At 37.4% G+C, this 15,457-nt stretch overlaps 1 protein-coding gene across 1 annotated transcript in view; it reads left to right on the top strand.

Annotated features, from left to right (window-relative positions):
* Window positions 1–15,457, top strand: part of LOC113239736 (plectin-like) — a 303,113-nt gene that overhangs the window by 275,220 nt on the left and 12,436 nt on the right. Inside the window, exons 5-9 of the mRNA XM_026476833.1 lie at window positions 4,878–5,071; window positions 6,368–6,453; window positions 11,451–11,638; window positions 12,726–12,857; window positions 13,401–13,570. Coding sequence (XP_026332618.1) covers window positions 4,878–5,071; window positions 6,368–6,453; window positions 11,451–11,638; window positions 12,726–12,857; window positions 13,401–13,570 — 770 coding nt within the window. The remainder of the gene's footprint in view (window positions 1–4,877; window positions 5,072–6,367; window positions 6,454–11,450; window positions 11,639–12,725; window positions 12,858–13,400; window positions 13,571–15,457) is intronic.

The following is a 15,457-nucleotide window of genomic DNA, read 5'->3' as shown; positions in this document are numbered from 1 at the left end:
TGCTTATTTGGCAGTAATTGTTTCGGACGGATGTCGGACGGAGGTCGAGAGTAGACCCCCTGATACTAAACGGACGTGTGCGCAAACTCTCCATTGCAGTTTGTTATGTTTTATAATTAAGTAGCAGTAGAGGTCCTTGTGAAAGAGTTCATCCAGGGAAGTACTGTCAGCACAGCAATGGAGAGTTTGCGCACACGTCCGTTTAGTAGTGACATCTGTCACCCTGAGACAAAATTGACAATGTAATTCCACCAATAACCTTATCCTTCAAAACCGGAACGCAGTAATGCTCACATTACCGTTTGGCGGCAGAAATAGATGTGCTGACAGTACTTCCCTGGATGAACTCTTTCACAAAGACCTCTACTGCTACTTAATTATAAAACATAACAATAATAGTTAGCCTGTATATTGTCCCGCTGTTAGGGCACAGGCCTCTATTAATGACAGGGCTTGGGGTGCAGTTCCCGCGTCCAGGGACTTCAAACACGTCATTAACTTGCTTTGCAGATGTGTACAGGTTTCCTGGCGATGTTTTTCTTCACCGAAAAGCTCATTGTTAATTTCAAATTAAATATCGTACTTAACATATGAAAAACTCAAAGGTGCAAGACAGGATCAACCCCACGACCCTCTTACGTTTACAAATCTGCCCTCCTCGTCATAACTAACGCATATGCATTTTGGATAATTCTTTATTATGTTTACTCGTTTTTTTAACTTTGATTTTAGAAAAAATAGTTCAAGAAAACACTTAATGAAATCCAGACAGATAAATCAAAATACTACCGAACCAAAAATGTATGCAAATTTTTTTAAAAGATTTTATGCCTAAAATGTATTGCAATGAAAAGGGCCCAACTCAGGAAATACTGCAGCGGGGCCACAGCGCTGGTTTTCAGTGGACCCTTTTTGAAGCGGCCGACTTAAATAATGTTAATTAAGTATAATATAGTTAAGTATATACAAAATTAATAATTAGATTGCAATACCCTAACAGTGTCCATGTTTATAGATACCATTCTCTGTACTTATGATGCAATAAATAAATAAATCAATAAATAAAGTCATCTTTGCGGCCCTACATGTTGACTCCGACAAAACGGATTGAAACCACCCAACTTTAAATGTACAGAAATCAGGTTGATTGCAAACAACTGCACCCTGATAGGTTCCGTCCGAACATACTCAATGAGCAAATGATGCACACCCTTTCCCACACACTTTGCAGTTCGGTCAGTTCACCCTCCGCATTAAATACAAAAATTTGTTTAGCGGTATGTGTCCGATTGAAGCCTATGCGCGCTGACAATTTGGCTCTGAAACTAAACAAGGTGTAAAAAAACCGATTAGAAGGGGTTATAGATCTCGTTTCGTTGATTCCAGATATGTTAATAACTCGATTTCGATATAATGTCGATTACGTTAGTTTTGATAATGAGGGTGAAATATTCTCAGTGCTATTTTAATGCTACTTATTTTCCTGTTTTTTCCTCTTCACGCATTTGGTACAACGGTATACCATTTCGTCACGTAGACAATGTGCTGGTCACAAAAAATATTCCTTTGTTAGCGAGGTTGATATGACTTGATCTTTGGATGTACGGATCAACCCATATATGACGTTAAATTTATCTAGAAGTACTTTAAATTATATATTATTATAATGTGCATTATTACAACTTATTATAAATATTTAATTATAACTTTTTTATAATAAAAAACCGACCTCAGAAGTTCGTGTAATTATAATGTCTATTTGCAAAGTTTTATTGAAATCGGGTACCGAAAATTGCGCGGAAAAGGTCGCGCGGAAAAAGTCGGATTCATCCCCTAGTTTGCCACCCTTAGAGGTGGACTATTTTCTTCAAATTTAACATATCAATACGGAGGTACCCACTTTCTAACAAAAAAGGAATCGAAAAGAATTGAAATCCACAAATAATCTCCCAAGAATTAGGCACTGCGTTCACACAGTGCCTAATTCATGGGGATAATACTTTCTACAACGAACGTCACAACGAGACTAACGAGGTGCTGTTCGTAACCAATAACTATACGGCAAACAAAATTCAATGCAAAAAGCAAATTTCCATACACCACAATCTTATAGGAATTTTATCACTAATGACTTCTTATTGCAGTGATTGCCCATCTTCCTATCGTACTATAAAACAAATTTATTTTACAGTTCATAAACTAATCATCATGTACTAAATACACTAGAAACTAATGAAAGCAGACGAAAAGTTAGCTATTGTTTTACAAATTAATTTTTACCGTTCCCATTATGAATTATACGTACAGGCTGTATTGGTAATTTTGTTCTACAACTGCAAATAGCTTTGTAATTCGGTCTGGTTCTTGTAGCGCCACAGCTGATCTAATCGATTTGGCGTTGTTTAGAGTTCATTGAACGTTGATTTTGTTACTGCAGTTTTTTAAAGGTATCTGTTGCAGTTACTTTTCAACTCTATAATGTTGTCATTAGAGTCGACTTTTGACATCAATGATGTGTTACAAGAAATAAGTTTGTCTGCCACAAGTCAAGGGCCTACATTGAACTTATTAGCCTTCAATTTGCAAAACTGATTTGTAGTCATTTATTGCCCAACTGTCCCAGAAAGACGGTAATGTTTCCTGATTGGATTTTCTACAGCAAGTCTCGTATATTTCGTAGAAAATCTGGCACAAGTTCGAGTCTTAGCAGCTTCGAATGGTTACGATTTGCTTTCTCCTATGTCTTTCGTTCAATTTCATAGGCATGATTAGGTGATGACCTTTGTGTCCAATTTGTTGAATTGTCTTAAAAATAATGGCTTTTTTATTGACTGTCTTGAAATTAAATTTAGTTTTAATAGCTACGTCAAGGTAGATAAAGTTTATACTACAAATTTGAACATTGTATAAATGTCTTAAGGTGCGAATTTCAATAAAGAATTTTTACAAATTACTTCTTCATTAATGTAAAAAAATTCTCATTCCGGATATATTCTTATTACACAGGTTTATTTATGTATTAAACTGCGTAAAACAAGTTACGGCCACTTAACAAATTAGAAAAAGATAACGCGATGTTGACCATGGACTATAACACTAAATAGGTAACAAATCACACCTGAAAGTACCAGTGATGATGATTCATTGTGTTTTTCGCGTTACTTAATAACTCTAAGGGAAGATTCCATTGAAAAGAACGAATAATACGTATCGTACTTATTTACTACGGCAGCGCAGTTGTCATGGCCTTCAGATCCCACGCCCATGCCATTTTCTGCCAATCTCCAGTACCGAGATACCTTAGGTCTTTATGGATATCATGGTTCCATTGATACGTAGGACGTACGCCTCATATATGCTCCTTCCAAAGCACGATCATTTACTATTTTCTCGACGTGTTCCATCTAGCGGAATCTCACTGCTTTAGCCTCCAATAATGTTGGGCTCGGACATTAGAGCCTCAGTCTCTTTAGAGTTACTCTTTTAACTTTGTAGAAATCTTGTAAAAAATATCACAAAACTCATTAAAATATCAACTTCATAGTCATCACTCAACATATTTAAGACCCAGGCTCTTGTCGATGTAGCCTCCTCTTTGCACGTCTTACGGTTCATATCCAGCTCCTTGATCTCCTTATAGCTGTTTACTTTCATTTTCTTCTTTATTTGTTCACTAACGCCATTCTTGGTGTTCTTTTCTTTCTTTTCACTTCTATCTTCCTCTCAATTATATCTTACCATTGTATTTTATAACGTCATTATATTTTACCTTAAAGGCGGTCTACTCCACTATGATTACCCGGATGTCGTCACCTGGGTGATCAAAGGCAAACTCGGTAGTGTCTTTTGTTCATCTATGAAAATGTGACTGAAATTGACTCGTTAACTTTATTTTTCAATGTTCCTTAATAAATTTATGATCGATCCAAGTATCAATAATAATATAAAAATGGATGTTTCAAATTCTGCAACATGACTAGCGCCCCAATTGAACTTTATAGTAGTAAATGTCATCAAAAAAATACAATTGAATTAAAAATAGGCACTATAGTAACAATTTAATTTCCAGGATTATAATTAAAAAAACAGAAAACAATAGCTTCTAAATCTTACCGAGACGTTATCGAAAAGTGGTCGTGAGAAGATACATCCAATTATGCGATCAAAATACAAAAGGGTACAAAAGAATAATTGTACTGTGCGCGAAAGCAAATGTTTTAGGTGAAATTACGTAGATATTTTTTTTTATTATAGCATACAAACCGGCAAATTGTCAGATGATCTACCTGATTATATACCTGATGGAAAGTGGTGACCACGTAGTATAAACTTTTGCAATGATCCTTAATATGCCATATGTGATACCGGCCATGGAACATAAATTCTTAGACTGAACCCGTGATTGCTCTGGCGTTCTCTATTCTTATCTGGCTGGCTTTCAATTCTGAACATGACAATGCTGCTTTACTGTAATAATAGTTATATCGACTTAGGCGGCTTCTGCCCATCGAATCCTGCCAATAGTATTACTATAAAATATTCAAAATCATGTGGTAGCCAAGTCGGGAGAACAATTGTTTTTGGGTCTAGGTGGAAATAGTCTTTACTTCACAAAATGCATTTCTTTATTCTCTGGTATTCGTTAGACACGGATTTACCCCACAATTTGGGTTGCTTATTCAAGGCGTATTCAAGGCAGGCTTAAACATTTAGTTAGTAACAATGGAACAACGGTTCTTTTTGTGATCTCTGAGGTGTTGTCAGTAAATTTATTGATAGGTAGAATGATCCCTTGGAGGTTTCGCAGACATTGAGACATCATCCTGTTGATTTAGGGTAATTTTATAAGCAAACTAATTTTACTTTTTCTGTTACAGATATCCGACATCGTAGTGGGCCAAGAACCGAATGTAACTGCTCGAGAAGCCCTGCTATCATGGGCACGGCGGTCCACTGCCAAGTACCCCGGCGTCCGTGTGTCAGACTTCACGTCGTCATGGCGAGACGGCATGGCCTTCAACGCGCTCATTCATAGGAACCGTCCTGACCTGGTAGACTGGCGTAATATCAGGTAAGTCAAAGAATTCAGCATAATCAACATAATGTAGTAAAATGTTAGTGAACACTGGTATTCTAGAGGCAAGCTTCGAGTCTCGTTAGTTTTTATGGAACTGATGACCTGGATGATCAACTGTTTGTGCTGTGGGATGTCCAGGTTTCGATTCGGTAGGACCAATTTGGGAAATGGATTCTAATCTGGATGTTCTTTGTGTATTATCGAAGGTAATGATTGTTCGCGCTACTCATGCCGGTAACTCTGCCATGAACATGTCATATTTGCTTTCTATTCGTATACATAGTTCTAAAAATTCAGTGTATCCCAATAGTTTTATTATGCCTGCAAACCTATCTACAAGTACTTAAATGACGATCTCGGTAACCTAAGGGTTTGCACGGTAGGAGCTGGATGAGGTCTCAGCGAGTTCTCCGTCTGACATTTGCTTGAAACAGTTACTTTCAAATAAGTACCGCTCGAACTAATTAAAAGACAATGTCACGTATGAAGCTTCATTCGCATGATGCGTCTTTTATAATTTGGTCGAGTATTACTTATTTCACAGTAATTGTTCCAGATGAATGTCGGACGAAGTACGGGAGTACGGTACGGAGTATGGTGCTCATAGTACAGGGAATTCCTTAGTAAGAGACATTGACTTACAAATATATGGACGACGGGTCTAATACAAAAACTACGAAAAAAATGTCCCAAGTCAACCTATTTAAACGTAGTGACATGTAAAGGAATATGAAAAAGCTAAAACGTTGAATTTAAATTGTAATGTCATCGCAGTACTGTCTAATTTTGCTTGCTTCGCTGTCAGTCGAACAAACGAAGACTAAAGCGTGAATGACGCCCTATAAGTTCGGACACTTTTTAGCGCGGACCCGACGTCCATATAATTGTAAGTCAATGGTAAGAGAGCAAAAATTGGTGTTTCACTCGGTCAACAGCTTGATTTTGATTGACTCTCCCGATTGGAAACTGCGTCTCTTCCGAGTCGAGGCGCATAATTGCGACTCACAACTGGCTGATCGGAAACTTTTGACATTTCTAATCGGAACAATAGTTGATTTAACTCACAAATTAGAAAGATATAGTAGGAATCAGGTTCATCTTCTCGCTCAGAAACCCATCCGATTTCGAGACCACCCCATTGATTCCGATTTGAATCAAAATCAGCATGCTGGTCCATAGATATATCTATGGTCACGTCAGTGTTTTCTTAGTTGTGCTTCTAGAGAAATTAATTAATTGATAGAACTACAGTTTCAACATCACTTATTATTTAATTTATTGTCATATCAGGTCAAGACAAGTCCGCGAGCGCTTGGAGACGGCATTCCACGTGGTCGAGAAGGAGTATGGAGTCACCAGGCTTTTGGATCCTGAAGGTAAGTTTCTACTAAGTGGTCACAAAAAGTTCATTAACTTAAATTTTATATATAGTAAATCTAATTTGTTGCTATATGACGTTTATTAACCACATCGAGTATATAACCAGAAATAGAGACGAAATAAGAGCCACCCATCCCTGGCAGCTCATCAAGCAAATGGGCCTTATATCACTATTAAATATCAACTCTCATTAGCGCTGAAAACACAAATTAGAAAACTGAAATAGTACAGCGCCAGCAACTGACCTGTGTGTATTCTCTCTATATTCGAAAAATATTCTGTATTTCTTGTAATTAAGATAATATCTGTAACTATGGGGCGCTGTCCTATTCGGTGGTGTGGGAAAAACGGCCAGCCCGTAGCCAACACAAAGGCATGTTTGGTCTCATTACTTTGCTACCAAATACAGATCCTTTTTTTTTATATGTAAATAAGTGCACATTTGACCTCCATCTCACCTGATGGAAAGCGACGATGAACTCGACGATGTAGCATGCAGATTTAAATAGTGCCGATTCATTCTCGCGTTGAAAAGGCCCAAGTTCTAGCGTTCGGGGAACAAGTCTCTGCTCACTTGTTCCAATCCCACTTCGATCACACATTCCATATAAATGTGGAAGCGAAACGTTTCGTGCGAATCTTTGGGATATTCACAACATAGACGTGGAACATTTGAAAAGTTTCAGATAGATAGTCATTATCTACAGCCTGATTTCATCCACTGCAGGGTATAGGCCTCGCGAACCGCATCCATTGACGCCCCGCGACGCGTACTATGTCGTCGACTCACCTTGCAACAGGGCGCCCGACGCTTCTCTTTTGCCCATCCTCGGCCACCAATCAGTCGATGTCTTGCTCCACCTGCCTTGCTAGGTGTCCCGCCCAGCCCCTTTTGAGTTCTATGATCCGAGTTCCAGCATCCTGATAGATAGATAGTACCTGAAGTTAATTTTTGGTAAATGTATTATGTTCTGTAAAAAATAATGGAGTACAAATGGTCGTTAATGACGTTGGTAATGTAGTCCTGAGAGGTTGTTAGTATATTACAAATAACTCTGTATGTATTTGTGGTGCTAATAATTATATTTGTAGCGGCCATTGCTTAGTAATATTTATAATTCCGTGTTTTCGTATGTATATTCTACAAAGGACATTAGGCAAAACATGTCCAATAACTTGACCTTAGCTTTCGTGGGAAACTGTCCATAAGCCTTCAACTCGTCTACAATTATTCTAATAATAAAGTCTAATAAATTACAACAATCTCAACCTTAAGTCTTTTGTAATAAGAAAATAATTATGAGACAAGACAAGAAGAGTAAATATTGTTCCATGATTCAGGGGATAGTAAACTTTAAAACGAAAGTAATAAGGTCGTTAGAAAGGAATAGTGCAAGTTGTGAAAAATGGGGTCATTTTTGACATGAGACGCGTCAGTCAATGTCAATTGCTTTTAAAATAGGTGGTTTAGGTCATCCATATCGAGTGAGTTGTTTTTTTTATCGAGAATTTTAGGTATACCTTCCATACTTGTTGGGTGGCACTATTGCGAGTTGGAGATGATTGTACTTATCGATTCGTAAATACATCGAGTATATAACCAGAAATAGAGACGAACTAAGGGCCATCCATCACTGGCATCTCATCAGGCAAGTAGGCCTTATATAACTTTTAAATATCAACTCTCGTTTGCTCAGAAATTCGGACAATTTCGGACCTTCAAATAGTACAGCGCCAACAGCTATCAACAAACAAGCAAAGTCGTTTGAGGTTTTAATCAACTCTTGAGAGCTATTAAAAGGCTTAAGTATACTGAGGTAGTCTTAATAAAGTATTGTGAAATTTTAATTTCGTGAGATAGTTTCCTTGGCAGATAAACCAAGTAACAATTCTGGTCAAAAGACAATTCGTAAAGAAACATTGTAACGCGCAATATTTTGCTTACAATTTCAATTTGGCATGGCAGGCACTGCGTTTTATCATTATTATACTTAAAATTGTAAATTGTAGCGTAAATAATAACTTAAACTTTAGCAGATGTCGCGATAAGAAACAATGCATACGCGCATAATGGCTGTCATTTGCATCGTGTCTGTTTTGCCAAGAGGATTGACTTTACGTGAGAATACTGAGAGTAAAAATATTTTTTAATTTCAATAGGCATTTCGAGTTCTTAGGTTTTCGCGATTGTTACACATAGGAAATGAAACTATTTTTCCGGATTTAGTAGTATTAGTATTTGTACCCGCGTCAAAGAACTATAAATATAGCTGATGTCAAACACCGTCGCGTAAACAAGTCTGCAGTCGGCGAGCTGTCATGGATAAACTACACATTCAATGAAATTTGACAAACCCCAGGTCCTTGCAAAAGAAGTCCATTACTCAAGATGCTGCGAGAGGCCATTGAAATTAAAAAACATCCTAATTTAAACAGGGAAGACGGTCTCTCCGTCCCACCCACCACACAACGTAACACAGTTTGGGATCCAGTATTTCCTCTAATTAAAAATCCCAAACAGACATAAGACTGCAGTACTAATTAATATGTTTCAGTTTATTCTAATTTCTGTTATTAATTAATAATAAATTTAACTTAACAAAAATTCATTCAATAAAATAATTTGTAAAACGTAATGTAGCGTAAATTGGAATGTTTCTTTGTAAAATTAAAAATAAGGTATTTAATTAATAACTTTTGTAACTATTGTGAAAAAATAGGGTGGTTTGCATTAATGTTAGACATAACTGGTTGATGACTGCACCACTTCAGTCAACCTTGACTATGGGACCTGTAAAGGGCCCGAAACGTTGGTTTGTTTGAAAAAACAAATATACGCGAATTACATACGGAAAAATAGTTTTATTTCAATAGGCATCTTAAGGCGCATTTATTAGACACGAATTTCGTCGCGCTTATCCCGCGCGGTCGCCGAGCGGAGTCCGCGTGCGTCTAACTGTCACGGCAATATACCCTTTATTCATTTAGCTTTTACGTTTTAACTCAAACGAGCGTCCCGGGCACGCGGGCGAGGCTGGCTTGAATTTAGTGTACGCGGCGACCGCGCGGTTGTATTATTCAGAGGAATTTAAATGTTGTTACCTAATAAATAGAATTCAGTTTCGCCATTAATGTACATGAAGGCGTTGTAACTGGGCGCTTATGTGTCAAATTAAAAGTCTTAGGTGACCTGAATTCTGCAATAGTGTGGTAATGAGATCATTGTTTTATAGAACATTTTAGCTCTAAATTGTATTTATAATTAAAAAAATAACACCGGTCTCAAAAGTGGAATCTATAATCTGTTTACCAAGTTTTGTTGAAATCGGTTAATTGCAAGTGGTTGAAATGCAATAAACCGGATTCATCCCCTAATTTGCCACCATTAGGGGTGGAATATTTTCTTCTAATTTGAATAGAATATAACGAATACTCGCCTAACATACACTTGAAAAAGTCGTATTGAGAACCTCCTCCTTTGCTCAAAATCGGTTAAAAAGGTCTATAATGACGAAAATCATTCGTTTTCATTGACCGGATACTGATTTTTCGGAGGAGGAATTAACATATAGTTAGGATTAGGTAGTGGGTACTAGAATATTATGAATGAATTTGCCTATCTATTAATTAATTTTTTTTAAATCCAAATCTTATTCCAAAGTATTATAGAACTCTTGTAACAATTATATTCATCGAAATTTTATATCATTATAGCGTGTTGTTCAACCATTTACCTACAAAATTTAATACCGTCCAAAATCGCTTCTTCCATAGACAATTAAACATGGACGCCCAACAATATGGCTGAATGACGTCAACATTCTTCACCGAGCATAAGAACAATAGGCCGTAAACGTGCCCAATGGGACCTGCCAACACCTGATTTTAATTTGGTCAAACCAATAACCGGCGAGTCAAGGACATTTTGATAACCCATGTTATCACTTTCAACAGGAATTTGTGTCTTTTGTGATTTTGATGATAGAACGTTTTGTTGCATATGGTGAACACACTTCTCTTTAAACATCGAACTCTTAAAAAGCAAAATTTTATTTGACAAGTGATGCAATAAAGCAAATCAATTCAGGGAATGCAAATTAATAATAAAACAAGTTGAAAGGAAAGATTGCTAGAAGGTCGCAGAAAAGGCGTGGCTTGAAAACGTTAAAGAATAGACATGAGTCGCGAATTCAGGCAATTCATTACATCTCTCGCGACACCATGGGCAGTACGCAAAGTTGGTGCTTTAGGTAGTTTTGGGAATTGGTAGATATAGTCTTGGTTTCTTAGTAGTTTTTAAGTTAAGTGACGGGACGAACAAGTCTTGCGCCTGATTGTAAGCTACACCTGTCCATAACAGTTGCAGTGCCACTCAGAGCTTTAAATCGCAAAGATTTGAGGGGTGCTGCCACTGACATGAGTTGATAAATCCCATGTACCTGTAATTTCACCAGCACCCTTACCTGGACGAACTCTGTCACAAGAGGCTAGTAGAGCTACTAAAAAGTTAAACATTCTTAATGATAAGTGTCGGTTTCTAAATAATTAAATTAAACATTTTGTATAGGCGACAGCACATCAAGTTATACACTTTTGTTCGAATATTGTCCCCAGTGTCAACAAAGTCAATGTCAAAAGAATCATATTTCATAGGTAAAATAAATTTACACTTCGTAACATCGTTTTTTAAGCTACTGCTCGTTCACTGTGCTGACTTCCCCGAACTCTGGCGATTGCTCTTTTTAAATGAACTTAAATGCTATGGAATACACTTTGAACAATTTTGTATGGATTCTAGAACCTACTTTTGTTTAACACGCTCTTCAATTTTGCAATATGACTTTTCAATTAAAATACTTTTTATATAAGTTTTAAACTTAGGATTAGTTTCTTTACTCAGTTATTTACGTTACAAGGCACTCCCTACTTTGTAACCGGGTTATTGGTATAATTATTTGAATAATTTATTTATAAATATTCTCTTTTTTTGCAGATGTGGACACCCACGAACCGGACGAGAAGTCCCTCATCACCTATATCTCGTCTCTATACGAGACTTTCCCCGAGCCGCCGGCAGTGCACCCGCTGTTCGACGCAGAGTCCCAAAGGCGTGCCGCAGCGTATACGGAGCAGGCGGCACAACATCGCGCTTGGCTTCACGAAAAATGCGCGCTCATGCAGGTAAGAGGCGTTTGCTCAAAACCTTAACATTGGAACCAAACAATGGAACTTGTTATGTCCTATTCGAATAGACATTTATCCGGATCGAATGTCTGTTATTATCTGGCACGCGACCATGTATCCGACACGAAGTCTAAAGGGGTCTACAGACCCAACCCGCTGACCGGGATGGTGTCGGTGGCCTTGTTTCTAGGAGTAGAATCTGTAGAATCCGGTTCGAAGGAGGATATCACCTCCGGTTTGAAAGTATTAACAAAAGCTATATAATCAATTATTTACTTTAAAATGCTGAATACTACTTGCAATAACTATGAGATTTAAAAAAATAAGTTAGCGATTCGATTTGGGAATAATAGTCATCGAGTATATAACCTAAAAATAGAGACTTTCGTCTCTATTAAATGTTATTTAATTTGTTTGAAAACTATTCTGCCAAATGACTACTGTGACATCTTCGCCCGATTGGCCAGCCCGAATTTTATATACTCGATGGGTATAATCAATAAGAAAAACAAAATGGCGACACTAAAAAAATTTGAATAGGGTTTTTTGAAAAACAAAAGAAGGGAGATAGAAGTGAATTAATGGGCGAAAAGTTATCTTCAGATATTATGTATTTACAGGTTTTAAGGGATTACAATTGATGTGTGTTATAAGTCTATTGTTTTTTTAAATGATATCCTCACACTTATAAAGAGTCAATTTACCTTATATTTTGGAAAGACTTACTATTTTTAATTTGCGCTCATTAACGCGAATTAAGATTTTCTTTTAATCCATAACATTTGCAGATCCATAACAGTTGCAGTGCCACTCAGAGCTTTAAATCGCAAAGATCTTAAGACTACTGCCACTCCGTCCGTCACCCTGAGACGTTAGGTGACAAGTCCCATGTGCCTGTAATTTCACCAGCACCCTTATCCATCAAAACCGGAACACGGTCATGCTTACATTGGTGGCAGAAATAAGTAAGATGGCAGTAGGTACTTCCCTGGAGGAACTCTTTCCCAAGGAGCTTTACTCCTGCTAGAAGTAAGAAAACTAACTGTCCGATGTTATAATTTTCTAAATACTTGTTTCTGCACAGGACCGTGCTTTCCCGTCAACTTTGATCGAGATGAAGAAGCTGCTGAGCGAGAGCACTCGATTCCGCAACGAGGAGGTGCCGCTGCGCCAGCGCGAGAAGCAAAAGCTCTTCCACCAATACAGGGAACTAGAGGTATGTATCTCACAATTACGGGAGACGAAGAATCAATAACTTATTCGAGGCAATTTTGTAAAAGCAACATAGTATAGACGCGTAGATATCTCATGTGGTGAAATAATTCTAACTTTTTTACAAAATTAAAAACAGACCTCAAAAGTGCGTGGAATTACATCTATTTGCCAAGTTTCATTGACATTGGTTACCGGAAAGTGAACAAAAGCCGCATTCATCCCCTAGTTTACCACCCTTAGTGGTGGAATATTTAAATGGGACCACTAACGAGGTATCCTCTTTCCAACAATAAAGAATCATCAAAATCGGTTCCCAAAAAAATGAAACATACCGTCGAATTGAGGACCTCCTTTTTTGAAGTCAGTTAAAAATAGTCGTGGGAGATCTTTAATAATCCTGGCTTATGTATGTCTTTCTATTTATCTTTTAAAATCAATAAAACATGTCAACATGTGCAAACGTTTAATTGGTTTTGGAGAGCGTGATCATCAGTAGCGTCGCATATAACTTCCTTGTATAGTAAAACCGCCTTGTCTCTTCCAGAAATATTTCGAAACAGTAGGAGAGTGCGACATCGAGCCAACTTTACGACCAGAAGCACTTGAACAAGCTTGGTCCAGACTACTCATGGCCCATCAAGAACGAGAGCGTGATCTTACTGATGAGATCCGTCGTCTGGAAAGATTACAGCGACTCGCTGAGAAACTCCACAGGTATACCGAAATTTGTATCGTAGTCCTACCAAAATTCAAGCTTGTCAGCATAATAATAAGAGTAACGCTTAGTCCATATTAATTTTATTGTAGAAGGTATAAATAACAACTTAGGAAAAGGAAAAGAAAGGGATAGAGAGGCTGTAACAAAAACAATGCTATAAATCACAAGTACAATCACAGAACAATAAATACGGTGGAAGTTTTAGAAGTTTTTTTATGTAATAATTATAAGTGAGGGGACGAACAAGTCGTACGCCTGATGGTAAGCTACACGCCTGGCCATAACAGTTGCAGTGCCACTCATAGCTTCAAATCGCAAAAATCTGAGGGGCACTGCCACTGCGCCTGTCTTCTTGAGACATAAGTTGACAAGTCCCATGTGCCTGTAATTTCACCCTTCAAAACCGGAACACAGTCATGCTGACATTACTGCTTGGCGGCAGAAATAGGTAAGGTGGCAGTACTTCTCTGGACGAACTCTTTCACAAGGAGCTCTACTGCTTACAAAGTTTAGAAGTTTACAGTTATTAGCGTCCGGCGCATGCCAACTATAGGTCTCGAAAGACCTAATTTAGCTCAGTACGCCATTTGTGCTTTGTATGGTATAGTTGTTTCATTCTTTCGTGCAAATTCTCTAAAATCCTATAAAAATCCCTGATTGTGCTGTTTTGGAGTGTAAAAATAATAGCCGCACCAAAGATATTACCCTTTTTATGTTACAAGAAACGAAAGTAAAGCTTACACCCTTGCAATATGGCCGTTTCTTTTTTAGAGAACTAAATTAATGACTCCAATTCGACGTCGTTCAGCAATTAACCGCTAGATGGCAGCACATTGATTGAAATTTCATTATAATATCAAACTTAACTTTGCAATAGTAGGTATGATGGTAGTGAACGTTCAACTATATAACCCGACTGGATAAAGTTTAAATTATATTAACAGCCCAGAATTTATTTCTTTTTAAATTGAAACTGCCACCAATCAATATCAAGATTTTGTAGTGTTCCAAATTAAGAATGTGTGAGTTTTGGCGACATCGGTTCTGATAGTAATTGAGGCGCAAGGCACTTCCATTGTTGTTTTTCTTCCGTGGGTACGATACTATAAAACATTCCCGAGCTTAAATTACACACGATATGCTTATGGATGATTATAAAGTTGACACTTATCCCTAAAGGGGCCTGTGATTACAGAATGAAGCATAATAAGAATGACAAAGAAAACGAATTAGAGAATGATTCAAAATTTCAAAAGTAAGTGGCCAGGAACCGAGAAAAGGGTGATAAAAGGAATGGCGATTAAAAAGGTCGTATCATCACAAGTTTCAAATTGATTAAAAGTTAGTTAGTTAGGATTCAATTTGACGATTTGATCGTACAATACTTTGGACCATAAAAAAATTAAACACCCTTCATGGAACATATTTTGATGACCTACGTGGTCGAGTGACTTACACACCGGTTTTCATGGTGTCGCCTGCAATGCCGCCGTCAAGGCCGGGTTAATGTAGAAAAAAACTTTTATATTGTCTCTGGTCTGGATGTTTGTGGTATCGTCATTGTTTCCGATTTCCATAACACAAGTACTTTAGTTACTTTAAAATATATAAAAATACGATTATTTCTTCTTTGGGATCAGATGCAATCTATGTGATGTTGTGTATGTGATATTTTTTTTTTTTTTTTTTATTGTGACTCGGCAAAATGACTGCACCGCGCCTGATGGAAAGTGCGAATACAGTCCAGAGATGAGAGTAACGGATGGAAAACACAAATATCTTCACTCCGTCACTATCATTTTGCCGGTCTGGCCAAATGCTTCTTCACACTACGTTTGATTTGTATTATTATTATAGATTTGATTTGTATTATTATATAGTTA

Source organism: Hyposmocoma kahamanoa, unplaced genomic scaffold (genome assembly GCF_003589595.1).
Source record: "Hyposmocoma kahamanoa isolate Upper Pololo Valley unplaced genomic scaffold, ASM358959v1 116, whole genome shotgun sequence".
In the NCBI taxonomy this organism is placed as follows: domain Eukaryota; kingdom Metazoa; phylum Arthropoda; class Insecta; order Lepidoptera; family Cosmopterigidae; genus Hyposmocoma; species Hyposmocoma kahamanoa.
Note: the sequence above shows the minus strand (reverse complement) of the source record. Positions and strands in the feature narration are given on the sequence as shown.